The sequence below is a fragment of the Artemia sp. Qi Xiang Cuo genome, chromosome 2 (assembly GCF_049724085.1).
Source record: "Artemia sp. Qi Xiang Cuo chromosome 2, ASM4972408v1, whole genome shotgun sequence".
Lineage (NCBI taxonomy): Eukaryota > Metazoa > Arthropoda > Branchiopoda > Anostraca > Artemiidae > Artemia > Artemia sp. Qi Xiang Cuo.
In genome coordinates, this window is record NC_142795.1 from 74,849,274 (window position 1) to 74,875,562 (window position 26,289).

A 26,289-nucleotide genomic window follows, 5' to 3' on the forward strand; every position below is an offset into this window, starting at 1 on the left:
ATGTCAGAAAGTAATTTAGTACGGCAATTTAATTTTTCGACCTGATTATTAATTTTTTTTTTTTTAAATTAATTAGTCAAATAGTCATATCGAAAAATTAATTTTTCGACCTAACTATCGAATTCTAAACAATTTTACAATAAAAAATCACTCCGGTGCTTTTTTTCAGATCTTGATTAAATGTCAGTTTGTTGTTGCTCGTCTCGGTTCAGACAGAACTTCAAGGTTGACCATTCTTGCTCATGATAGTTGCCTGGCCCCCTCCAAATAATTAGCTGTCTGAAAAGCACTAACCTCAGATTGTCATAATTGAATTCTCTCAGGCTCCCTCCACACAGCTCCCCTACATCGGGAACTAGTAGATCAACGGCAGATGCCTAGAAAAATATAACAATTGATGAATTGTTAAGTCAGCAATGCTTTTTACTATTGAATATCCGAAGCAATTCAAATTACGACGAAAAAACATAATTATAGTAACCTTGCATTTATACAAGCTAACAATATGGCAGATTTTATTTACATGAACAACGTCCACTGTCAATAGGGTTCCCAGGTCAGAAATTTTCCCACATGGTTGGGCCCACTTGAAGTAAACTTGTTAAAATCATACTACTTGACTCATCAAATTTGACAAGCTTTTCTTCACATCCTTTTCATTCTTAATCATAAGTTAAAAGCGACATTCTTTTTTCTTCTGTATTTTTTTTCGCAAGAAGTCATCGCATCGGACTGATGGTCCGAGAAAATCCAATCCGTAATTTTGAACTTCGTCAAATGTTTTTGTTTTATTTTTTTTAAATATGTCAAAATTTTTGGTGGAGACTCGTAATTTCGAAATTATTTCAACTTGGATTATCTAACTGTTTGTGGTAATGAACTAAGTAATGAGCGATGCGGCTCAATAGTAACCGAAACTCTAACAAACGGAATTTTGATATCAATAGACATATCAAAAGAATCAACTTATTATGCTGATTCCAAAAACATAAAATTCATCAAGTTTAATGTTACCCATCAAAGGCTACGAGCCTGAGATAATTTGCCTGATTTTCGAAAAAATAGGGAAACATTCCCTAAAAGTCATCTTAATGAAAATTGCACCATCAGATTCAGCGTATAAGAGAACCCTGCTGTAGAGGTTTCAAGCTCCTATCAGGAAAAATGTGGAATTTTGCTTCTTTTTTTTGCCAGAAGAAACATCACGGTTTTTTTTGTTCTTTTTTTTTAGGGGTGATCGTATCGAACCAACGGTTCTAGAAGATCGGAAGAGGGTGCATTTGAACGAAAATTATAAGTGCTAGTGCCATTTTTAAGTGACCAAAAATATTGGAGGGCACCTAGGCCCCCTACCACGCTCGTTTTTCCCCAAAGTCGTCCAAACAAAATTTTGAGGTAGTCATTTTGTTCAGCATAGTTGATCCAAAAACTATGCCTTTCGGGGTAACATGACCCCCCATAGCCCATGGGGAAAGGTCTGCAAGTTATGAAATTGGCTTGTTGCTAACGTACAGTATTTGTTATTGGGAAGTATACAGACATTTTCTCAGAGGGGGGGGGGGAATTTTCAGCGAGGATGAAATTGTCCTGAGGAAATTCTGTGTGTGTAGGGGGGGGGGGGTATTTTACTTGGGAGGAACTTTCTACGTAGCAGTTTCCTGTAACAGGAGGGGAACTTTACCGGCATTATTTGAAAAAAAGACCAGAAATGAATGAAAAAACGTTTTCTCTGCTGAATGTAAGGAGCAACATTAAAACTCAAAATGAACAGAAATTATTCTGTATATGAAGGGGTTGCCCCTCCTAGATACCTTGCTCCTTACGCAAGTTTGACTATCGGTTTCAGTTTTTTTAAACGACACATAAACACAAAGCGAAGAGCAAGGTATCGAGGAGGGGGGAACCCCCTCATCGATGGAATAATTTCTCTTCGTTTTGGGTTTTATTGTTGCTCCTTACTTTCAGTTCAAAAGGCTTGTTGTTTTTTTTCATTAATTTTTCAGGAAAAAGGTCACAAGTTTCAAATACCAAATGGTTTAAGCAAAGGATATCCCTGTCCCTTATACGCAGAGTAACAAGGCAGGTTTACATTTATTAGAAATCAAATTATTTCAGTTGAAACAATAACAATAGTAAAACGCTAAACTTTGTCCTAAAGATTGGTGGTTTAACCGCTTACACTAATTGAAATGGGTATCACTTTTTTAACGTAAATCTTTAACTTTTTAACGTCAACCTTTACTTTCGTGAAAAAACTAGCTTTTCCATGAGTTTCAGGCATTTTCGGGTCGGGCTTTTATTTTGTAAATTTAGAATTGTAAAATGTTTCGCTATTTTCATTCAAAATATCGAAAAACCACTTCCCCCTATGGGGAGTTCCACCCAAAAAAATCGAAAATTTCTGTCCCAAAAATATAAAATATATTATAAAATATTTTTTTAGTCTTCATTAAAAAGAAACCAACCAAAAAATCCTTGGGGTAATAATAGAGCGGATGTATAACTTTGACCAAGGTCGGGCTCCTTTTTGAGCGTGTTTCCCACCTTTTTCCAATCATAAAAATTTCTTATGCTTTCGGTTCGTAAATTTAAGCTCAATAAACATCCCAAATTTGAAATTAGCATTATGATGCACATGAGTTATTTACACATCATTTCCAAACTTTGATTTTCAAAAGCTTTTAATTTTTAGAAATATTTGGAATAAATAAAACAAGCAATACTTATTCCTTCTTTTTATCCCTAGGTCTTATCGGAACCGAACACTTTCTAGAAATTACCATGCCATAGATATTATTCTCGTCTTCAATCGTTTGAATCACAAATTAAGTAAAAATGTGATTCATTTTTGTAAAAATGTGATTATATATATATATATATATATATATATATATATATATATATATATATATATATATATATATATATATATATATATATATATATATATATATATATATATATATATATATATATATATATATATATTCATGCTTGTGTGGAGACTATGTTTGCTTCATAAAAAAAAAATTGATTTGGCTTACCAAAAACGTAGATTCGAATCCAAAATTTAGCATTGTTTTCAATAATTTTCAGTTCAGGATATCAAAAGCGCTAAATGCCCTAACCTAAGCAACCCTAAATATGGGTCAATTCACTTGTCTTTTTTTTGTGTACCTTCTGGCAAAATTCGTTCTTTTATCTTTATTCAAATGTAAAGCAAAAGGGGAAAAAATTTATAAAACCGAAATATAAGAAATTATTAATATAACTTTTTATAATAAAATTAATGATTTTACAGGTAGATGACGTTGGTCTTTTTTATCAAACTTCAGTTTCCTTTCCAAACAGTTTCTCAATATTTTGTTATAAGCCTTATTTACTTACAGTCTGTTTTTCTTCATCAAATCTAGCATAGAAAGGTTTCAAATGCCGTGGCCAATCCGTCACAAATGTTGGCTTATTACCAAGGTGAGAGGTTATGAATAGTTCATGCTCCTTTCCAAAATCATCGCCATCAACCGGCTTTGTTTGAAATCGACTAGTATTGTCAAGCAGAATCTTCACTGCATCAGAATAAGTTATTCTTTCAAAAGGTCTGTCCAGTATTGTTCTCAAATGCTCCTGAAAAGGAAAGAGGTTTAGGCGAGATAATGTATGGCATTTTTCATATAGCAAAAGGAAGCTAAGAATAAATTCACTCGTGCTGGTTTGCATTTGGATATTTGACGTCAAAAAACGTGTTGACGTTTTTATATTAGCATTTTGTATATATTCAGTTATATATTTACAATCGTTATATAATATTGGTCTCCACTGTTCTTTAGCTAAACATTATTTCAAATATTGGTTAAATAGGAGTTCAAAGCATTCCGAGGTGGTCTGTGATTTTCTAAAAAAAAATTAGAACATTTTCAAAAACCTAAATGAACCAATCATTGGAAGAAAATAGCATTCCCAAAAAGATAATTTTTTTGAAAAAAAAGAAAGCATTTTTACCACGCAATTACTTCATTTATAGCGGGTAATATTTCCTCAGGTCTTCAAGCCAAAATTAATATTGATAAGCTGGCATGAATGCTTCGATATCAAAGGATATTTTCTATTTTCACAATATATCTTTAAAACCTAAAAAAACATATTTATGAAATATGAGCTATTTACAAAAATTTAACCAATTAATTTTAAGCTTAATTTACATTGACAAAAAAAAACCTGTAGAACAAAAACACTACTGCCAAGCAAAGACAGCCAACACAGGTGCACAGGCTCCTCTTCAATCCCAATCTATTCAAAGCCTCCCTCTTTACACCATCCCAGGATGTTCCCCCTTTCTTTAAATCTTTGCTTACGACATCCTCCCGCACCAACCGCGGACGACCTGCTTTCCGTTTGGCCCTAGACGGTTGGCCGAAAAGGAAGATCTTCGGCAATCTGTCATCCTTAATCTAAAGGATGTTTCCAAACCATCTCAACCTTTCTCCCACCATAGCCCTAGAAAGCGGGAATGAACCACACTTTTCTCACAGCTTTCTACTTGATATACAGTTTGTCAGCCAGGTACCCAAAACAATCCGTAGGCAATTTCTCTGGAAACCACTAGCAAATCTTCATCCGTTTTTCAGAACCAAACTTGACCACTTCATCACTGTAACTTCCAATATTTTAATCTTGGTTCACAGACTTATCTCTCTATTCTTCCAAACTTTTTTCAGAAGCTTTAGCCTGGTTTCTGTAGGTAGCAAATTATTTAGTACGATAATACTTTATAGACTTGGAGATGCTGTAGACAGAGTTTTAAGACAAGAACAGTGCGGTTTTAGGAAGGGTAGAGGATGTGTCCATCAAATTTCACTCTTAGATTAATAATTGATAAGTGCCTGAATCATCAAACACAATTAGTCCTCAGTTTTATAGATTATGAGCAAGTGTTTGATTCAACTGATAGAAGAGCTTTAGCAAAGGTCTTATTCTTGAATGGTATACCAAACAAATACATTAAAGCGATTAGTGCTATATACGGGAATAACACTGCTGCAGTTAAGGTAGGCAATGAGGTTAGCAGCTGGTTTCGTATTGAATCAGGAGTTAAGCAGGGTTGTGTTCTATCCTCAATTATACGAATCATTTTGATAGATTTTGTCTTAAAGAGCACAAAAAAGGTAATGGGAGAACACGGAATCAAATGGGAAAGTAAAGCTTTTCTGGACTTAGATTATACTGATGATTTAAGCATCCTAGATGAAAGTGTATGTAATATCTTTACCTTTACTTGACTTATTTCTAATCATTACTTCCATTATTTTAATTTGTGATACAGATTCTAGGTCTTAAATTTTTCTACCCTTAATGTGAAACTTAACAAAATGGCTATCCCAGTTTGATTTTCAAACTTATTTTTCAATCTTATCCTTTTTCCAAAGAATGGGTCAAACACTTTAAGCGGGCAAAATTCGTTCACTTGTAGCCCAAAGTGGGGCGCACCCTGATCTTATAAAACAAACAGCCCTCCTCTTTTCCCTGAATAATTAATGATGATTGTCAATTCCGCAAGTTTCCTCCATTGGCAAATCCACTTATAAAACAATTTATAGCAAGATATTTCACGGGGAGGATTTTTCAAGGCAAATTTCTCTGAAAATTGCAACTTGGGCAATTTTCCCAAATTGCCCAAGTTGCAATTTGCTTAAAAAGTGGATATTTTGGTGTACTTTCAACTTTAACTGCTAAATTATGGTCACCAGGAATTTGCTAGATGACATTGGCTGGTTTTTTTTTTGTTTTTTTTTTCGCTCTCTCTCTCTCCCCTTTTTGTTTAGCATTGATTGGAGTCTATTTAATCTATTTAATTTTACTTAACTTATTTAATGTGTTTAACTTTTTTTTAAATTAGCTTAGTGGTTAACTGAAACGTATGTATTCCCCCTCTCTTACAGGCCTAGGAGCATTTGAGGGATTAGAACAATACATTCATTGTATGATTAATTAATTATGAATAAATATTATCAGTATTTTTTACAACGAGGGGCTTCAGCTTCTTCTATTAATCTTTCATACTCTTTTGCCAGGCCTTGTTTCATTTAGCCTTGTATATTTAATTATATGTGTTAATAATATACAAATCCATTGGGGGGTAGCCAAACTCCTGTTTGTAGTAATTCTTTCGTTTTAGGTTGACTTAAGTACTGGTTCACTTCGAGATTTATTACTTCCCCTACATCTCATTTGATAAGTATTTATGTTCATCAATTTCGAGATTTATTAATGTATCTGTTATATTTATGTGATTATTTATTTTAATTTCTATGCGTTTTAGCTTTCATTTAGACTTTGATTTCTGGACTTTTCAAGTTTGAATTATTATAAGACTTTATTTCTGGTCGTCTCAAGTCTTAAGATGGCTCTTCAATTTTTTTAGAAAATTTTATTTTTTTGAAACGTCGTTTTAAAGTAACATCTTAAAAGATGAATCCTGTTGTTCCCTGAAATTTTCAGTTAATAACCTTAGCCATTCCTGAAACACTGCGAAAAAGTCATTTTGACAACCTCGTGGCACTCGAACTTTGTTGATTTATAGTAGCAGTAGTAATAGTAGTAGTGCTAATATTAGTTGTATTAGTTGTAGTCGCAGTTGCAGCCGCACTTAGTAGTAGATGTGGCAGTAGCCCTGAAAGTTTCAAGTTAATACCCTTAGCTGTTCCTAGGATATTGCAGATACACCCTTTTGGTGGAATGCCCATAGCCTTTTCGGACACATTCTTCCCACCCCTTCCAAATTATAAATCCTATATGTAAATAATGAGCAAAATACAAAGTTTACAATCCTTGCCCTGGGAGCTGTGGGGGGTCATGTCATCCACGTAGACATTAATATTTTACCTTTGAACTATTTCAAACAAAATGGCTGTCTCATAATTTTGATCAGTGTTGAGGGAAGAGGGGCATTTAAAAGGGTTAGGGGGACTGGTTGCCCTCTGATCACTTTTTAACATCCTCTTCAACATGCCCTGAAAATTCTACCTTAATACCCTCAACCCTTATTGAAATATTATTGATACGCCTTTTTGACAAACAGTATGCGTATAAAGTGTTTTGATTATATTCAATATCTCCTTCAAAATTCCCTGAGAGTTTCACCTTAAGACCCTAAACCTTTTTGAAAACTCAGAATCAAATCTGCCCCCATTTCCCAAAGACAAAACCCAATATGTATACAATGGGCAAATTGCATAACTTACACTCCTCATTCCAGCGCTTTGGATGGAAAAAGTCATGTTATCTCTGGATGCATAGTTATGGGACCTTTCGACTATTTCGAACAAAATGGCTGTCTCATAATTTGATCAGTGTTGAGGAGGTGGGCATCTAAAAGGGCGAGAGGGGGACTGATTGCCCTTTGGTTACCTCTCAACATGTCCTGGAAATCTCAAACTTAATACCCTCAACCGCTACTGAAATATTGCTGATACGCCCTTTTGAGAACCAGCATGCACACAGTGTGTTTTGATCTTATTCAATATCTCCTTCAATATTCCCTGTAAGTTTCACTTTAATACCCTAAGCTTTTTTGAAGACTCGGAATCAAATCCGCCCTCATTTCCCAAAAATAAACCCTATATATAAAAGATGGGTAGCTTGCATAACTTACACTCCTCGCTCCAGGGGCTGTGGGAGGGGGAATAACATTATCCCTGGAGGCACAGTTATTTGATATTAAGACTATTTTTAACGTTATGACTGTCTCAAAATTTTCATCGGATGTTTTGAGGGGAGGAGAGCTAGAAACGGGCGTGGGAGGAGAGCTAGAAACGGCGTGGGATGGGAGCTTGATGCCCTACAATCACTTTCGAATCTTAAAAAGGGACTAGAACTTTTGATTTGTAATCAAATAAGACCCCTCAAAAGTTTTGACGACCACCCCTTCCATATGAAGTCACTCTGGGGAAAAATAATTATGCACTGCAGCCTTCTGGCTCTTTACTATAGGCAACGGTAGAGCGTTGCTTCTGATACCAAAGAAAGTTCGTCCAGAGAGTAATGCGCCATATTAACTTGTCTTAAAATGCACTGTCCAAATATCTTTACCATATCAAACAATGTATTTTACATACCATATTAAACGTAAAATATAAATTGTAAAAGCTATAAAATGTGGAAAGATACCAAAAATATTTTGGACATCAAAAACTAAAATTTCTATTAGAAACCAATTGAACCAACTCAACAATAAAAATAATCTTTAGCTCCTTTCCCTAGCCCAAACAAATAAGTAAACATTCCGCCTGATACATGTTAAATTAGGGGCGAAACCTTGCCTTCTTTTCAAATTTTCTTTATTTTCCTCTACCAATATAGCCACCCAAAAACTCATATAACAAAACTGTTGAATTTAAATCTCCTGACAGCGGAAAAATCTTCTTGTTAAAACAGCGGGAAAGGAAGCAATGTTAGCACAAAGCCAAAAACCTAGTTAGTCAAAATTAATCACTCAATTTAGCTACCTACTTAATCCATTTTAATCCAAGCTTAATCCAAGCTTCATACCATAGGCGAAGAAGAGCACAGGAATGTGCAAAAACATAAACTAACCTAAAACAAATAAGGTAAAAAGCAAGAATATAGAAGACCAGTAGAAGGAAAAACAGTAATGCACAAAGAGGGTTAGAATGTGTTGCAAAGCAAAGGGAAGTTAACAAATGAATAAATGAAATCTAACCTTAACACCTTTAGCAGTTCGTTCCAATACTGCTATTTCCCCATTATCGTGAGAGAGAATATATTCAGCACAATATCTAACGAGGTTTTCCATAACAGACAACAATTCCGAAATTTCAAATGCAAAAGCCATTTCCGCCTCAACCATCCAGAATTCAGAAAGATGACGTCTGCCACGTGAATTCTCAGCTCGAAATGCAGGGTTGAAGTTATACACTTTTCCAATTCCACTAAAAAAGAAGATGTTGCACAGATTCTTAGCTGCATCAAGTGTATTTAATTTTGATTTTTGATATAGCTACATTCTGATTAGTGGTAATGATTTGACATAGCGAAACCAATATTAAATACCGAGTCTGAAAGGTCTTGTAGCAAGGACAAATTCTGTAAAAATAAACCACTTTAGACAGTACTACCTCGTTATCGGATAAAATATTCTAATTAAAATCTTTACCCATTGTTACAAATTTTTGCATTATTAATTTATTTACAATTTAAGTTGTATCAATGCAATTTTTTTAATTGTTTATTTATTGTTATTTTTTAACGAATGTTTTTTAATTGTTAATGTGTACATTTTAGTTGCTATTTTAATCCAATCTAATTACAATACAAATCAACTTACATTAACATTACTACAGAGTAGCCCAACTAATCCTCTATATTTATATTTCTTCGTGGTCGTTAAGAAGACTGCTTCCAAGCAAATGAATCGTTTCATTGCACCAAAACAGTCCATTCAGCAATTCCCAATGTTTATGCTAAATTTTGTATGTTTGAGGTCCCTGCTCTTTACGCTAGAATTAACTGGTGCTTGGTTGAAAGCTTGTTAAAATATAATAAACATGGCCTGTTGGTAATTCCTTGGGTCCAAACTGCATTGTTTCAGCTAAAAAATCCATTGTTTCCAATCTTACTGAAAACGTATATTTCAAAGCCAATAACCTTAGATGAGTATAATTTTTCTCAAATTATCATCGCAAACAATCCACGCTTGAAAATGTGTTGTTTTCTAAATTAAACCTTAACGTACACAGCAGGTCAAGTAATGACAGTGGTCGATCATGGTTCTGAATGCGGGCCCATCAAAAGGCAGATATTTGCTAAATGTTTTCCTAGGGGAATGGCCTAAGAATAGTTTTGACTGACCACATTTCAAACAACGATCTCTTCGAAAAATGTGGTTCTATACCACTTTCTAGGGCTGTAATGAAAGAAAGGTTGAGATGGCAAGGATAAATTTTACAGATTAAGAATGACGGACTGTCAAAGATCGTTCTTTTTGGCTACATCCATTAGGTGCCAAACCAAAATCAGGTCGTCTCCAAATGCGGCGGTAAGAGGATTTAAAGGAAACTTCATGGGAGGGGGTAAAGACTTAAGCTTTGAATAGATTGAGATAGACGATGAGCGCTCGCAGATGTGTTGGCCTCAGGCGGCTTGGCGCTGCAGTGAGTTGTTAGTAGAAGTAGTAAACAGCAGGTGGTCTCTGTTCGTTTTATTGTCGCATATTACTTTCGTCATCGATTTTTTTATTATTACTTTAAGCACTAGAAACATCCTCCCTAGTCAGAGAAATATAGGAGAGCCCCCTTCTACGAGCAGACCCTTCCCACCCAAGAAAATTATAGTTGAAGATTCACTTCTTTCATTTTTTCAACCTATCTCCCGAGAAAAATTTCCTAATACGATTTCCATTCTTCTAACCAGCTTAGATTTTTTCATACTAACTCATAAAATATGAGCTAGCATTTCTCCTAGTGAGGGAGTCGCAAGGTGGGAGGAAACACATCTAACGCCTCCTACTGAGAAACATATTCCCGCTACTCTATGTATGTATTGCACCTAGTTTTGTTATTATGTTTTACACTAAAGGTTTATTGGACCTAAATTATTGGCAATTATAAAACTAATATGGACTAATTTCAACTTCCATCTTCAGTTTAACCAGCCTCATCCACTTTCCCCTTAGGATTTTTTTAAATTGACACATTTACCATAATAAGCATATGTAATTCCCAGATTATAATCCTACCTACATACCGCTTCTAAATGGAGTTGACCTGATACAGTCAAGAAAACCTTCTTATCAAAATATGCTTCTTCTTCTGTTTTTCCTTCTTTGGCCATCATCTGACATAACTTCTGACTATCGGGCTTAATTGAGAAAATTTCTCCCCCACCTTCACAATCATTTGAGGTCAATACAGGTGTATGAATCTGGACGAAGTTGTTCTTGTGAAAATAGTCTTGTATACTAGATGTTAGAAGAGATCGGAGGCGGAGAGTGTTAGAAAAGCGGGTATTTTTACTTCTCAAGTGAAGATATTTTCGAACGTAATCTGGAGGGTGATTATCCTTTGAAGTGAATGGGAATGCAACTTCATTTGTTCCTTTTGACAATACCTAAAATTAATATCTTTGTCATTTCTTTAAGAAAAAATAAACACTTAATAAAACAATATTTAGGAATAAATCTTTGAATGATACTCTGTCAATACAATCAACAAATTATAATTCTGTAGATGACCATTCACATTCTCGTAAACATAATCTTTAGAATATTCCATAGAAATTTTCTTATCCAACAAGTGCTCAATTCAGACTTAGTCTTCCTCTTTTTATACTAATTTCGTTACATAATAAAATACTTTTAAATACAAAATTAAGAAAATTAAATACTTTTAAATACAAAATTAAATACATAATTAATAAAATTAAATACTTTTAAATTGACTTGAAATGCAATGCAGAAATGAACAAAAACAAAAATGAACAGGAAACACATAAGACGAGAGGTAGACAGGTACTTAAGCATGGGTTTAATACAAAATTATATACCACTAGCAAGAGCGGATCCAGGATTTTTATTCGGGGGGGGGGGGTATTAATTTTCGACTCGGTTTTCGACTAATTTTACTGATTTTTACTAAGGTTTTACTAATTTTCGACTAATTTTTGACTCGGTCAAAAATTTCGGGGGGGGGGGTTCAAACCGGATAACCCCCCATGACTACTAGCACCACTAAAAGTGTAACGTCATGGAGCTGAACTTCAAATATTCAAAACAAGTTTGTTTTCAATTCATAAAATTTGGATTTCCATTATTTAGTTGAATTTATTAAACTGAGTGACAGTGCAGACAGTATACCAAAATCTGAATTTCAATTAAAAATTAAAGTTGATTTCGATCCAGCCTGATTTTTTTTAAGACAGAAAGATTCCTTCGTTTCTTACCTATTTTTAATGATCATACACAACAGCTAGCCCTTGATTAGCATTATGAATGTGATTATTTTGTTGCCCATAATTAACCTAATAAACACAATTAAGAAAATTAAGCACTTTTACACAGATCCAGCCTGAAATCTTTTGAAGACAAAAAGATTCATTTGTTTCTTACTTTATTTCTTAGCGATTATATAACAGTTATCCCCAGGCTGGCATTGAGAATATGGGCTTGTAAAAAAGGGAAAAAAATTATACAAATATGTCTATTGTGCTCCTTTGGCAAAAATGGTAATATAGTTATTTGTAAAGCAGAAGTAAAAATATAGACTAAAATATATTTAGTTAAGTTTTGTACCATTAACATTACGATTTATGTGGGTAACACAAGCTGACTTTGGTTGTTAATGCTCAAACAAAAAGTTTTTTTTTCTATAGGAAGGAAGGAAGTTTATTTTCTAAGGAAGTTTAACTTTCTAAGGAAGTTCAACTGGTGACGCTCCCATTAAGAAAGTTCTTTGGTCTTCTATTTCAATTGATCTGCTAGATAAGGTGATCAAATTAACAAAGTAATGTCTTTTATTCGTTTTGGGTCTAATAAGTCAGATGGAGAGCCTGAAAGCCAGCAGATGATCAGGCTTTATAGGATGAACTACTTTTATAAGGGACAAATATTTGATGAGTATCAGAAGGGCCAGTTGAATTAAGGGTCAACTGAAAAAATCAAAATTGAAAAAAAGAGACGAAAAATAATGGGGTTCTGAATTTACTCGGATATACTGAATGTACACGGTCCAAAAGCGCCATGTGGTTTTAGCACAATCTTTTTAAACTCCGAAAATCTTTTCCAACGTTTTTTTTAAAAATTTAATACTGATGTCAAAATGAACTAAAGCTAGAATTACAAAATAAACCTCAACATCATCAATAATTTTTTATGATGCATGATGATCATATGACATCTTGAGATTTTCCTTGCGTTATGTATGAACTGGTGATTATGTACTTAACCTCACAAAAAACCATTTTTCCCCACTATTCGACAATCCCTGCTCTACGCAGCTTAGACATGGTCCCTCAAATCCAAAATCTTGAGCACGACAGATGCCTGCCAAACAATTCCCTTGAGCCGAGGGGCTCCAATGGGACGATTTTGTGAGTAACGAAAGGCTCCTTTCCCTCACTCACCAAGTGCCATTTTGAACTCAAATTGCCCAGCGAACTCTCAGATAGTTTGGGCATCTCTTTCAGATGCCACTGTCAGTCTCTGCTAGAATTATATACGACTTTGACCCCAGATCACATGGTTGGTCACGCCTGAGGGGGAGACCTCGCACCAGGTGGAAGGACAGCCTAGAAAGTTTCTCAATATGGCTGACATTTCTGCTGACGAGCCCCCCCCCCCTCTCATAGCAGCAGTTTGGTCCTCCTGGAGGAGCCAAGTTGCTCTGTTCTATGCGTCACATATCATTTTGCGGGAGCCATAAGTCAACATAAGTCATTTGACAATTAGAACCGATATCCGTTTATGTTTTTTTTTCTCAGAAACATTTTGATAAATTTTCTCAATGGGATAGTGTGTAATCTTAGCAGCAATCTTGAGCTGAATAATATTTACTTAAAATGGACTGCTTATGTGAGAAATGCACGTCGACTTTAAAATAAGAAGAATATGATAAAATAATAAATAAGCAGTAATACTAGGAAAAAATATCCCCACAAAATCTCATACAATGACAGCCGAATATGTCTTCCCTTTTTTCTTAGAAGTTTTCTAAGAAAAAACAAGCACAAAGGAAAAATGGCTTATATATCGGACAGATGTTTTGCTTCAACCAAACCTTTTCCTGACTTTCTTTCATGCAGCCGTAGAAAAATATAGAAAAAAGTAAAATCGGGTTAGAGTTTGGTCCATGAAAGGAGTAATGAGATTGAGCAAGCATAATATTATGCTGTAAAACTTTATTAAATTGCTTTTTTTACGTTATTAGCATAGCTGAGCCGTCTCAAAACTGCATGCAAAGCTTTCAAAGAAAAATTAGAAAAGACCATTAAAAGAAAAAATTAATTATTATTACCTGCAATGAGTCAGCAATCAATTCAAAAGTTTGGCCCTTCTTTGGACTTTCGACGATTTTTCCTTTGATCACAACAGCAGAAAATGGAAAACATTCATCAATGGGTAAATCTATGGTTTTTGGTAAAACAACCTGCAACAGCTTTGGTGAAAGACCATCAGTTAAGTGAAGAAAGGTAAATTCTTTTTGATTCCGAACAGAAGTAATCCATCCCTACAAGATAGGTAAAAGTGTAAAATACGGATACTTATGCAGATACAATAAAGGACCGGTCTGTCCTTACATTACATAAACAACTAAACATTCAAGCTAGGAAGTCCAAATCTTGCGGAAAATTGTTTGGAGTTATCAAGATGGATATACGCTTTTTAAATAATGAAGAATATCACCGGAAGAAATTCTGGAAGCTCAATTGCACATACTGTTATGATTTTACTCCTCTCACTACATGTGGTTCATCTTATTGCAATGAGTATAGTTTGGAAGAATCGAGTCTAAACCATTGGGCAGCAGTGACATGATGTGCCAAGCAAGAGTCAAATTCGAGAGAACTGAAAGTCCAAGAATTCATCATGGTGAAGAAAGTGACCATTTTCGGGGGGTTGAAGCCCAGAGCTGCAGCCAAGTAAGCTGCACCAGCTCAAAAAACAGGCTAGGCTAAAAAAAAAGCATGCAAAGTAGGATTTTTATTAGCCAAGAGACAGAAAAGGTAGCTCTTAGTCTAGTGGTAAATAAACCTAATAACTGATCAGCCCAGTTGTCAAATTGTAATTATTTGTGTAGCCCTTAACCTATTTTTCAGATTTTTGACGTCGAAAACAGTTTCACCATTCAAACCACCAGGTCAAACATTTGGAAATTCATTCCAATACTACTACTACTACTACTAACAACATATTGCAGCCCAAGCCGCCTGAGATCACCACACATGCACATGCTCTTCCTCTATCCCAATCTGTTCAAAGCTTCCATCTTTACCTCCTCTCGAGAACTTCCAATTTCCTTAGATCCTTCCTTAAGACCTATTCCAATAATTCTACATTTATGCCATGGATTATGTACATATTACAAATTCCAAGACCTAACAGGTAGAATTTCCTCTCCACTCTCATCACTTTGCTTAGGCGCAAAGCTACGTTGTGTTCAAGTTGGGACCAACAGTTCCCAGCATCAAGCTTTCCATATTCAGAGATATTAAAGATAGCATACTTCAATATCTCAAGGAGGCCCCAAACAGGGGGATGTTCCACGGAGAAGGTCTCCAAATGACGCGTGAAATTTGCCGTAGCTTTCTGAGCAGTAATTTATCATCACCTGGGATTCATTGATACCTTTGGGACTGAATATTTCATTGTCCATCAAAGCCTGATTACAATAAATTAGGAACAAAAACCAAGTAAGCACAGACTTGAGAGAAAAAGGATTCAACTATATTGTATTCAAGGTCTAATTCATTCCTAGGGAGATCTAGCAAAAGACAAAAGTTAGATAAAACGAAACAATAGTAAAAAAAAAAGAAGAGAAAAACGAGGATTATACAAGCCAGTGAAACATATGGACTAAAATGCAAATATTTCGGTCAAGACCTCCGCTTGACCGTCCTCAGTGCAAGATAATAACATCAAAATTACTAATAAAAATCCATGGATACTATAAAAAAAAAAAAATTCAAACCTTGAAACGAAGCGCAACTAAAATTTGAAGACCCTCTCCATGTAACGGTGAAAGGGTAACTGACCCTTTCACCGGGTAGTGAAAAGGGTAGTGTTACCCTTTCACCGTTACATGGAGAGGGTCTTCAAATTTTAGTTGCGCTTCGTTTCAAGGTTTGAAATTTTTTTTTTTATAGTATCCATGGATTTTTATTAGTAATTTTGATGTTATTATCTTGCACTGAGGACGGTTAAGCGGAGGTCTTGACCGAAATATTTGCATTTTAGTACATATGTTTCACTGGCTTGTATAATCCTCGTTTTTCTCTTTTTTTATTATTGTTTCGTTTTATCATGATTAGCCAGTGTGGTCTCAGAAATTATTTAAAAGTTAGATATCAAAGAGATAAGATGAGCTCAGAAAAATATTGAGACAATGGCATTAGTCAGAAGACACAAAAAGAAAAAAAGAAACAAGGAAAAAGTTAATCAATCTTGGCAACCAATCAACGTTTAGAAGAAGAGATAGAAAGGCAACGCTTGCACACCTTTCGCGAGCAAAACAAAATAGCCTATTTCAAGTATTGCGCTTTCCTAAAAAAAATAAAGTCAAACCTTTACTGACTTTTCTGCAAATTCTAATTAAAATGCAAATCTAATTAAAACCAATCCATCTTCCCTAGACTCCCTTAGACCTTAGACTCTTTTTGATATTTCATGAATCAGGTTTCTATACGGTGCTTTGTCCGGTTTACTTGGAGACAGATGGATGATATACTGTTGATCAAAGATATCAATCAATTTCTTACAAGGACTTCCCATGGTCAAAGTAACTTTGACCATGACTGTCATGACAAACCTTATAATCTCTTCAAGTTAGATTTTGGGCAGCGTTTAGGATTCCAAGGCCGTATCCAGGGGGGGGGTTACCCGTTTTAAACCCCCCCCCCCCCGAAATTTTTGATCGAGTCGAAAATTAGTAAATCCTTAGTAAAAATCAGTAAAATTCATCGAAAACCGAGTCGAAAATTAGTAACCCCCCCCCCCATCAAAAATCATGGATCCGCTCTTGTAGGATTCATTATTTCAATACAACTAAGGCATCGCACGAGATGCTGCGTGAATTTATCAAATATTATCTTTTGGTGACATTATTTTTATTTGTCACCAAAGTCTTATTGTTTCTGATGACAACAGGCCACAAGTAAGGGAAACATGCGGTTGAACAAAGTTCATTCAATATTCGAGTTTCAGATGCCAGCTGAGGCGGTAAAACGCTTGGTCCTGTTACAATCAAGAAATAGGCTTATTTCAATCTTCATTTGTGGCATGTCGGTGTGTATGAACTTGGCTAACTGGCAGAAACATTTCATTACCAATAAAAATGTGTTGCACTCATTCTTTGATGTCCATTTTACGCATTCATATAGAACAATTGACATGCTCGGGGTATTGAAGATGAGAGTATCCTGAAACAGGAACTAAAAAGGGCCTTAATATTGAGAGTGTGATTTATGAGTGGGAAGAATAATCAAGCGTTTCTACTTAGTCACTATCGATCAAACAGTCCATGGTAACAAGCTGTAAGCAAGGAGCGACTTCTGCTAATAGTGCCCGAAATTATATAAAAAAAAGAGAAATTCTGATAGCAATGTAAACATAAAAAAATGGTTAGTTATGGACATGGGCGCAGTAAAGGGAGGGGCGGATGGGGGGTCCAAAAGTTAAAAGATGTTGGTGCACAGCGTCGACAACTTTGAATTTAGCAAATGCTTTTAGTTTAATTTAGCTTACGTGTCATTATCTGTTGACACACTGGACGGGTTTGTTGGCACATTCTTTATATCCCCCCCCCAAACTTAAAACCCAATCTGCGTCCTAGGTTATGGGTTTTCAAAATATATAAAATTATCAAATTTAAAATTGCCCATCAAAAGTTAAAAGCCTGCGAATATTTCCAAAAATGGCGAAAATGACCCCCCAAAAGGACAGTGATCTTTTACACAATAAAATTCAGCAAATCAGAAAACTTTGTTGCAAGAGGTTTCAAGTCCTTAACTGCAAAAAAGTAAAATTTGTTTTTCTAAAAAGGATGGTCACAGGCATGTTGTTTTTTTGTTTTTGTTTTCTGGGGTGTCCTAGAATATGAGGAGTAGGTTTACTGGAAGAGAAATCAAAACTTTTAGTATCCTTTTTAAGTGGCAAAAACGATTGTGCCACAGCAAAGTGGGGTGCCTTGTCATCTTGAGGTATAAAACGAGAATCTTGGCCCAAACAGCACCAAATTTGATTTTTTTTTTGTTCTAAATTCTTCAAGAAAACTGCTCTAACACAAGGGTTGAATTGGAATAAGAACTAATTTTAAAGCAAAATCAAAGTATAGCACTGACTATAGGAAGCCCCCTCACGTACAGAATAATTTATTTTTGTTATAAGTTCAATGTCACTCTGTTTGTTCATTTAAAAAAAACTTGTTTTTTTCTTAATTATTGTCAGAAAAGGGTTTGCTGACACATGATGTAAAGTTGTTGTGTCACCAAGTCATATTTTCTGAAAAGAATCTTCCAAAACAGGTTCAAGAACAATGCATTGCATATGACACAAACATGCAAGCAATTAGAAGTCAAAGTGGCAGACTGTCTTCATAGATGCACTCAGAGGTGCAGGGGAAACTTCTCATTTCTATCATTTTTGGCAACTATATGATCACAGAATAAAATTGTACTGGCAATTGGATCATCTGAAATTGTGACAATACTGTTGGATGGTGGTCAAACAACACATTCAGCACTGAAATGCCATTGAATTGGCAAACCAGTGAGACACAAACATGCAATATTACCAAAAATTCAGGAATCTGCAAAGTTCTCCAAATATATAAACTTATCATATGGGACGAATGCACACAGAAAACAATAGAAACCTTTGATTGTGAACTACAGGATTTGAGGGGAAATAGACAGCCCTTTAGCGGAGCATTAATTTTATTGTCTGATGATTTTGTCAAACTCTGCCAGTTATTCTACATACACCACCAGTTGATGAACTTAATGCAAGTCTCAAATCATCTCTTTTATGGTGAAATATAAGCATATTGAATTTGAAAACCAATATGTGTGTTCAACAACAAAATGATGCCCCCATCAAATGTTTTGCAAAACAACTGCTGGATATTGGTAATGGAAAGTTGGCAATAAATACAAATCCATTAATACCACGATGAATCAATAGGAAGTTGTCAATAACCCAACAGAATTTTTGAATTCACTGGATTTTCTAGGTATTTCACCACACATTTTAATACTGAAAATGAAATTACCTATCATTCTCCTCTGGAATATCAATCAACCATAACTTCGTAATGGTACGCGACTTTTAGTAAAAAAAAATATATGAAAAATGAAACCAAAGCCACAATCTTGAATGGCAAGTTCAAAGGGGAAGATATACTGCTGCCACATAGTCCAAGGATCCCAACAGATATACCATTTGAATTTAAATGTTTACAGTTTCCAGTGCAGTTTTCTTTCACAATTACCATAAACAAAGCACAAACACAATAGCTGCAAGTTTGTTGGAGACTGTATGTGGCCACTTTACTCGTGGGGAAATCCTTCTAGTTTGAATAAAAACCAGACAAGAAAAAATTGTATATCCAAAAGTACCAGAATAAATAAATAGTATTAAAACAAAGAAATTTGAATGTGTGGTTTTAATTTTATGTACTTGAATTTCTTTTCTTTTGAGATCACACATGAAACATGACAACTAATAACAGGTAAGCTAGCATAAAATAAATAAATTCAAACTTGCCACTTACATTTACTGATAAAAGTTTTCCAATTAAAGCACTGGAATCTTCCAATTTGAATAATTCTGTTATGGAGCAGGTTGAAACATTACACCTTTGATGTCTCAGTAAATACTTAGCCATCATACTTGCGGATGAAAGTAATGTAACCATAGTTTAAATATTTCCTAAAATAGAAGTATTTTTAAAAATTGCCACAATAGCATAATTTGCTCCAATTTTTGATATTTTTGATACATTATTTTCAAACCATGCTCTTAGTCTTTGCTTCAAAAAATCTCTTACTTACCAGTCAATTAGCCTTGTAATTAACGAAATCTCTAAAAATGATAAGAATTACCCACTTTACTGATCTCTAAAAATGATAATAATTACCCACTTTACTGAAAAAAATACAAATGAATGTATATTGTCAGTTTAATATACATATACTAATATTTAGTAATAAAAATGTTAATATTATTTGATTTATTAAAGTTATAAAATTAAAAACATTTATATTTTTTCAGTAAAGTGCAAATTATATTCTGGCCTTGGGAAGGCTTAGGGCCTTTTTTGAGCCCAACTTATGTTAATTTCTGCTCGTTTTGAGTTTGACTAGGTTACTTATTGTAATTTCTGTTCGTTTTGGGTTTCATTTATTTATCGATGCTGATTTGTCGTAGTTTCACGCTTGGTAGATTATTTGATTTTATTTTTGCTCATTTTTTGTATAATGAAGATCTTTACTTTCCTTTGAAAGCCCTGTTTTGTAGAAAAAGTATTTTAAATTAATTGTTCGTTTTTTGTTGACATAGTCTTTTCAGGGGAAAAGAAAATAATACTTAAAATCTTTTCGTTTTTTTAAGACTTTATAGTTTGGCCTGCTATTTGTATACTGGAGAAAAATTTTCAGCATTTTTTAACAACATACACCCTTTTAAAAGTCTGGACACAAATAGTACTGGTTAACTTAGTTTCATACCTCCTCTAGTTGACCTGAAATGGAAAACTTGACACCATTTGCAAAAAAATCTGTTTACTTTCTGTGATAGCTTGGACACGCTTACGCTATTTTGATTTGGTTAAATTTTAAGAGCAGAAGTAGCCTCGAAAGTTTGAACATAATACCCTCAATCGTTCATAATACCTTGTAAATAAAAATTAGATTTGAGGAAGACTCAAATCTATTCTCTCATAGGTGTGACGCTGGGGACTAGTGGTAATTGTAATAGAAGTGGTGGCATATAAATATTAAACCTTATAATAAAAACTTTATATGCCCCCAGGGAATAACTTACAACCCTTGCCCTGTGGGTTTCGGGGAGGGGGCGGAGGGTTGTCATCCTCAAAGACCTAATTTCCAGAGCTTGAAACTACATTAAATAAAATGGCCATATGAAAATTTTGTATTCAATGTGTTGGGGGAAATGGTGGGTGTGAGAGGGGGGTTAGTTGCCCTTCAATCATTTTCGACTATTAAGGGCACTAGTCCTCTCAATTCTCAATTAAATGAGCCCTTTTGAAGTTTCTACCACAAAACTTTCTATACAAGCCTTATATGCCCTCAGGGCATAACTTACAACCTTTGCCCTGAGGGTTGTGGAGGGGGGTTGTCATCCTGAAAGACCAAATTTCCAAAGCTTTAAACTAACTTGAACAAAATGGTTGTCTAAAAATTTTGATTGGGCGTGTTTGGGGAAATAGTTGGCATGAGAAAGGCGTTAGTTGCTCTCCAATCACTTTCAACTATTAAAAAAGGCACTACCCTTTTCAATTTCCAATCGAATGAGCCCTTTTCAAGTGTCTTCAACAACACTTTCAATATAAACCTTATATGCCCCCAGGGCATAACTCACAATCATCTCCCTGAGTGCTGGGGGGGGGGGTTGTCATCCTCAAAAACCCAATATACAGAACTTTTTACTACTGTGTACATAATTGCTATCTCAAAATTTTGATTGAATGTGTGGGGGGAAAAGGGGGGCGGGAAATGGGGGTTAGTTGCCCTCCAATCATTTTGGACTATTAAAAACAGCACTAGCCGTTTCAATTTCCAATCGAATTAGCCCTTTTTGAAGTTTCTACGGCAACCCTTTCTACAAAAACCTTATATACTCCAGGGCACAACTTACAACCCTTGACCTGAGGGTTGTGAGGGGGTTGTCATCCTCAAAGATATATAATTTCCGGACCTTTGAACTACGTTGAACAAAATGGTTATCACAAAATTTTTACTTGATATGTTTGGGGAAATGGTCAGCGTAAGAGGGGTTACTTGCCACCCAATCACTTTCGACTATTAAAAAGGGCACTAGCCGTTTCAATTTCCTATTGAATGATTCCTTTTTGAAGTTTCTACAACAACGCTTTCTATAAAAAAAAACCTTATATGCCCTCAGGACTTAACTTATAACCCTTGCCCTGAGGGCTGTGGAGGGAGTGTCATCCTCAAAAACATAATTTCCAGGATTTTTAACTACGTTGAACAAAATGGCTATTTCAAAATTTTGAATGGATTTGTTTGGGGAAATGGTGGGTGTGAGACGAGTGTTAGTTATCCTCCAATCACTTTTGACTATTAAAAAGGGCACAAGCCCTTCTAATTTCCAATTGAATAAGCCCTTTTTGAAGTTTCTACAACATCACTATCTATAAAAAACGTATATGCCCCAAGAGCATATCTTACAACCCTTGTCTCGAGGGGTCTGAGGAGTTTATCATCCTCAAAGACCTTGTTTCTAAAAGTTATAATTACGTTGAAAAAATGGCTATCTAAAAATTTTGATTGGATGTGTTTGGGGAAAAGGTGGGCGTGAGAGTTGCCCTCCAATCACTAGTTGCCCTCCAATCACTTTCGACTATTAAAAATGGCACTAACCCTTTGAATTTCAGATCAAATGAGCCCTTTTTCAAGTTTCTACAACAAAGCTGTCAATAAAATCCTTATATGCCCCAAGGGCATAACTTACAACCCTTACCCTGAGGGTTGTGGGGGAATATTATCCTTTTAGATATAATTTCCAGACCTTTCAACTACGTATAACAAAATGGCTATCTCAAAATTTTGATTGGATGTGTTTGGATAAATGGTGGGCGTGGAAGAGGTGTCGCGTTAGTTGAGAGGAGCGTTAGTTGCCCTCCAATCACTTTCCACTATTAAAAAGGGCACTAACAATTTCAATTTCCAATCAAATGAGCCCTTTTTGAAGTTTCTACGACAATATTTTCTATGAAAACCTTATTTGCCCCCAGGGCATAACTTACAACCCTTGCCGTGAGGGCTCCTGGGGGATTCTCATCCTCGCAAACCTAATTTTTAAAACTTTCAACTACGTGGAACAAAATGGCTATCTCAGAATTTTGATTGGATATGTTTGGGGAAAGGGTGAATGTGAGAAGGGGATTAGTTGCCCTCCAATCACTTTCGACTATTAAAAAGGGCACTAGCCCTTTTTTCCAATTGAACCAGCCTTTTTTGAAGTTTCTGCAACAACGCTTTCAATAAAAACCTTATATGCCCCCAGGGCATAACTTACAACCCTTGCCCTGAGGGATGTGGGAGTGACCTCCTCAAAAACACAATTTCTATCTAGAAATCAACTATGCTGAACAAAATGGCTATCTCAAAATTTTGATTGGATGCATTTGGGGAAATGGTGGGCATGGAAGGGGTGTTAGCTGCCTTCCAATCACTTTCGACAATTAAAAAGGGCACTAGTCACTCCAATTTCCAATCAAAATGAGCTCTTTTCGAAGTTTCTACGACAACTCCTTTGATACGAAGTGCCCTGGTATGGAAAAAAATAATAATAATACATTGTGCCAACATCGTTCTTTACTTAGTCACCGCGATTGCGCTGCCTATGAGAAAGGGCAATTTCAATTTCCAATCACATGAGCCCTTGTTGAAATTTCCACAACAACTTTCTATATAAAGCTCATATGCCCCTAGGTTATAACTTACAACCCTTGCACTTAGGGCTCTGGGGGGGTTATCATCCTAAAAGACCTAATTTTCAGAACTTTAAACTACGTTGAACAAAATGGATATCTCAAAATTTTGATTGAATGTGTTTGGGAAAGTGGTGGGCGTGAGAGGGGCGTTAGTCGCTATCTAGTCATTTTCAACTATTAAAAAAGGCACTAGCTCTTTCAATTTCCAATTGAATTAGCCCTTTTGAAGTTACTATGACAACGCTTTCAATAAAAACTTTATATGCCCCCAGGGCATAACTTACAACCCTTGTCCTGAGGGCTGTGGGGGGAGGGGTTATGCCCTGGGGGCAAAACTTACAACCCTTGCCCTGAAGGCTGTGGGGGGAGGGGTTGTCATCCTTAAAGACCTAATTTCCAAAACTTTCAACTACGTTGCTCGTTTTGAGTTTGACTCGGTTACTTATTGTAATTTCTGTTCGTTTTGGGTTTCATTTATTTATCGATGCTGATTTGTCGTAGTTTCACGCTTGGTAGATTATTTGATTTTATTTTTGCTCATTTTTTGTATAATGAAGATCTTTACTTTTCTTTGAAAGACTTATTTTGTAGAAAAAGTGTTTTTAATGAATTTATGTTTATTTTATTGTGAAACGGTCTTCTCAGGGAAAAAGAAAATAATGCTCTAATTCTTTCCGTTTTTTCTAAACTCTATAGTTAAGCCTGCTATTTGTATATTGGAGAAAAATTTTAACCAGTTTCTAACAGCAAATAACCCTTTAAAAATCTGGACACAAATAGTAGTGGTCAATTTAGTTTCATACCTCCTCTAGTTGACCTGAAATGGAAAACTTGACACCATTTGCAAAATAAATCTGTTTACTTTCTTTGATAGCTTGGATACACTTACGCTATTTTGAGTTGGTCAAATTTTAAGAGCAGAAGTGGCCCCGAAAGTTTGAACATAATACCCTCAGTCGATCATAATACCTTGTAAATAAAAATTAGATTTGAGGAAGACTCAAATCTATTCTCTCATAGGTGTGACGCTGGGGACTAGTGGTAATTGTAATAGAAGTGGTGCCATACAAATATTAAACCTTATAATGAAAACCTTATATGCCCCAGGGCATAACTTACAGCACTGGACCTGAGGGTTTTGGGGGGAGGGTTGTCATCCTCAAAGACCTAATTTCCAGAGCTTGAAACTACGTTAAACAAAATGGCCATCTCGAAAATTTGGATTGAATGTGTTTGCGGGAATGGTGGGTGTGAGAGGGGGGTTAGTTGCCATTCAATCACTTTCAACTATTAAAAAGGGCACTAGCCCTTTCAATTTCCAATCAAATGAGCCCTTTTGAAGTTTATTGAATTAGCCCTTTTGAAGTTACTATGACAACGCTTTCAATAAAAACTTTATATGCCCCCAGGGCATAACTTACAACCCTTGTCCTGAGGGCTGTGGGGGAGGGGGTTATGCCCTGGGGGCAAAACTTACAACCCTTGCCCTGAAGGCTGTGGGGGGAGGGGTTGTCATCCTTAAAGACCTAATTTCCAAAACTTTCAACTACGTTGAATAAAATGGCTATCTAAAAATTTTGATTGGATATGTTTGGGGAAAAGATGGCCGTGAGAGGGGGGTAAGTTACCCTAAAACCACTTTCGACTATTAAAAAGAGCACTAGCCTTTGGAATTTCAAATCGAATGAGCCCTTTTTCAAGTTTCTACAATGGAGATTTCAATTAAAACCTTATATGCCCCCAGGGCATAACATATAACCCCTGCCCTGATGACTGTGGGGGGAGTGTCCTGCTCAAAGGTATAATTTCCTGAGCTTTGAACTGCATGGGACAAAATGGCTATCTCAAAATTTTTATTGGATGTGTTTTGGCAAATTGTGGGCAGGGATTAGTCGCCTTCCAATCACTTTTGTGTATTAAAAAGGGCACAAGCCATTCCAATTTCGAATTGAATGAGCCCTTTTCAAAGTTTCTATGACAATTTTTTTATACGAAGTGCACTGCTCTAAAGGAAGAAATAATAAATAATACATTGTGCCAACATTGTTCTCGCCCAACATCGTGGGAGTGAGAGGGGGGTTAGCTGCCCTCCAATCACTTTTGACTATTAAAAAGGGCACTAGCCCTTTGAATTTCCAATAGAATGAGCCTTTTTTTGAAGTTTCTACAACAACCCTTTCTATAAAAACCTTATATGCCCCCAGGGCATAACTTACAACCCTAGCCCTGAGGCTGTGGGGGAGTGTCCTCCTCAAAACACATAATTTCTATCTGAAACTAAGCTGAACAAAATGACTATCTAAAAATTTTTATTGGATGTGTTTCGGGAAATGGTGGGCGTGGAAGGGGTGTTAGTTGCCTTCCAAACACTTTTGTGTATTAAAAAGGGCACAAGCCACTCCAATTTCCAATTGAATGAGCCCTTTTCGAAGTTTCTACGACAACTTCTTCGATACAAAGTGCCCTGCTCTAAAGAAAAAAAGTAATAAATAATACATTGTGCCAATATCGTTTTTATATGCCCCCATGACATAACTTAAAACCCTTGCCCTGAGGGTTGTGGCGGAGTGTCCTCCTCAAAAATATATTTTCTATCTAGAAATCAACTACGCTGAACAAAATGGTTATCTCAAAATTTTGATTGGATGTGTTTGGGGGAATGACAGGGGTGGGGGGGCTAGTTGCCCTCCCATCACTCTGGAATATTAAAAAGGGCACTAGCCACTCCAATTTCCAATCAAATGAGCCATTTTTGAAGTTTCTATGACAACTCCTTCAATATAAAGTGCCCTGGTATGAAAAAAAAAAAAAAAAAAATAATACATTGTGCCAACATCTTTCTTTACTTAGGCAGCGCGATTGCGCTGTC

The 26,289-nt window shown here is 35.6% G+C and overlaps 1 protein-coding gene across 3 annotated transcripts in view; it reads right to left on the minus strand.

The window, feature by feature from the left end:
- AsnRS-m (asparagine--tRNA ligase, mitochondrial) overlaps window positions 1-26,289 on the minus strand; it is a 36,599-nt gene that overhangs the window by 4,618 nt on the left and 5,692 nt on the right. For 2 of the 3 annotated variants that reach the window (XM_089108269.1, XM_089108270.1), the window contains exons 2-7: window positions 19,494-19,651; window positions 14,022-14,234; window positions 10,751-11,121; window positions 8,717-8,945; window positions 3,388-3,624; window positions 295-377 (exon numbers count right to left, since the gene is read on the minus strand). In XM_089108269.1, the coding sequence (XP_088964395.1) occupies window positions 295-377; window positions 3,388-3,624; window positions 8,717-8,945; window positions 10,751-11,121; window positions 14,022-14,234; window positions 19,494-19,637 (1,277 nt within the window). In that variant the 5' untranslated portion in view covers window positions 19,638-19,651. The remainder of the gene's footprint in view (window positions 1-294; window positions 378-3,387; window positions 3,625-8,716; window positions 8,946-10,750; window positions 11,122-14,021; window positions 14,235-19,493; window positions 19,652-26,289) is intronic. The other variant, XM_089108271.1, reaches the window with a different exon arrangement.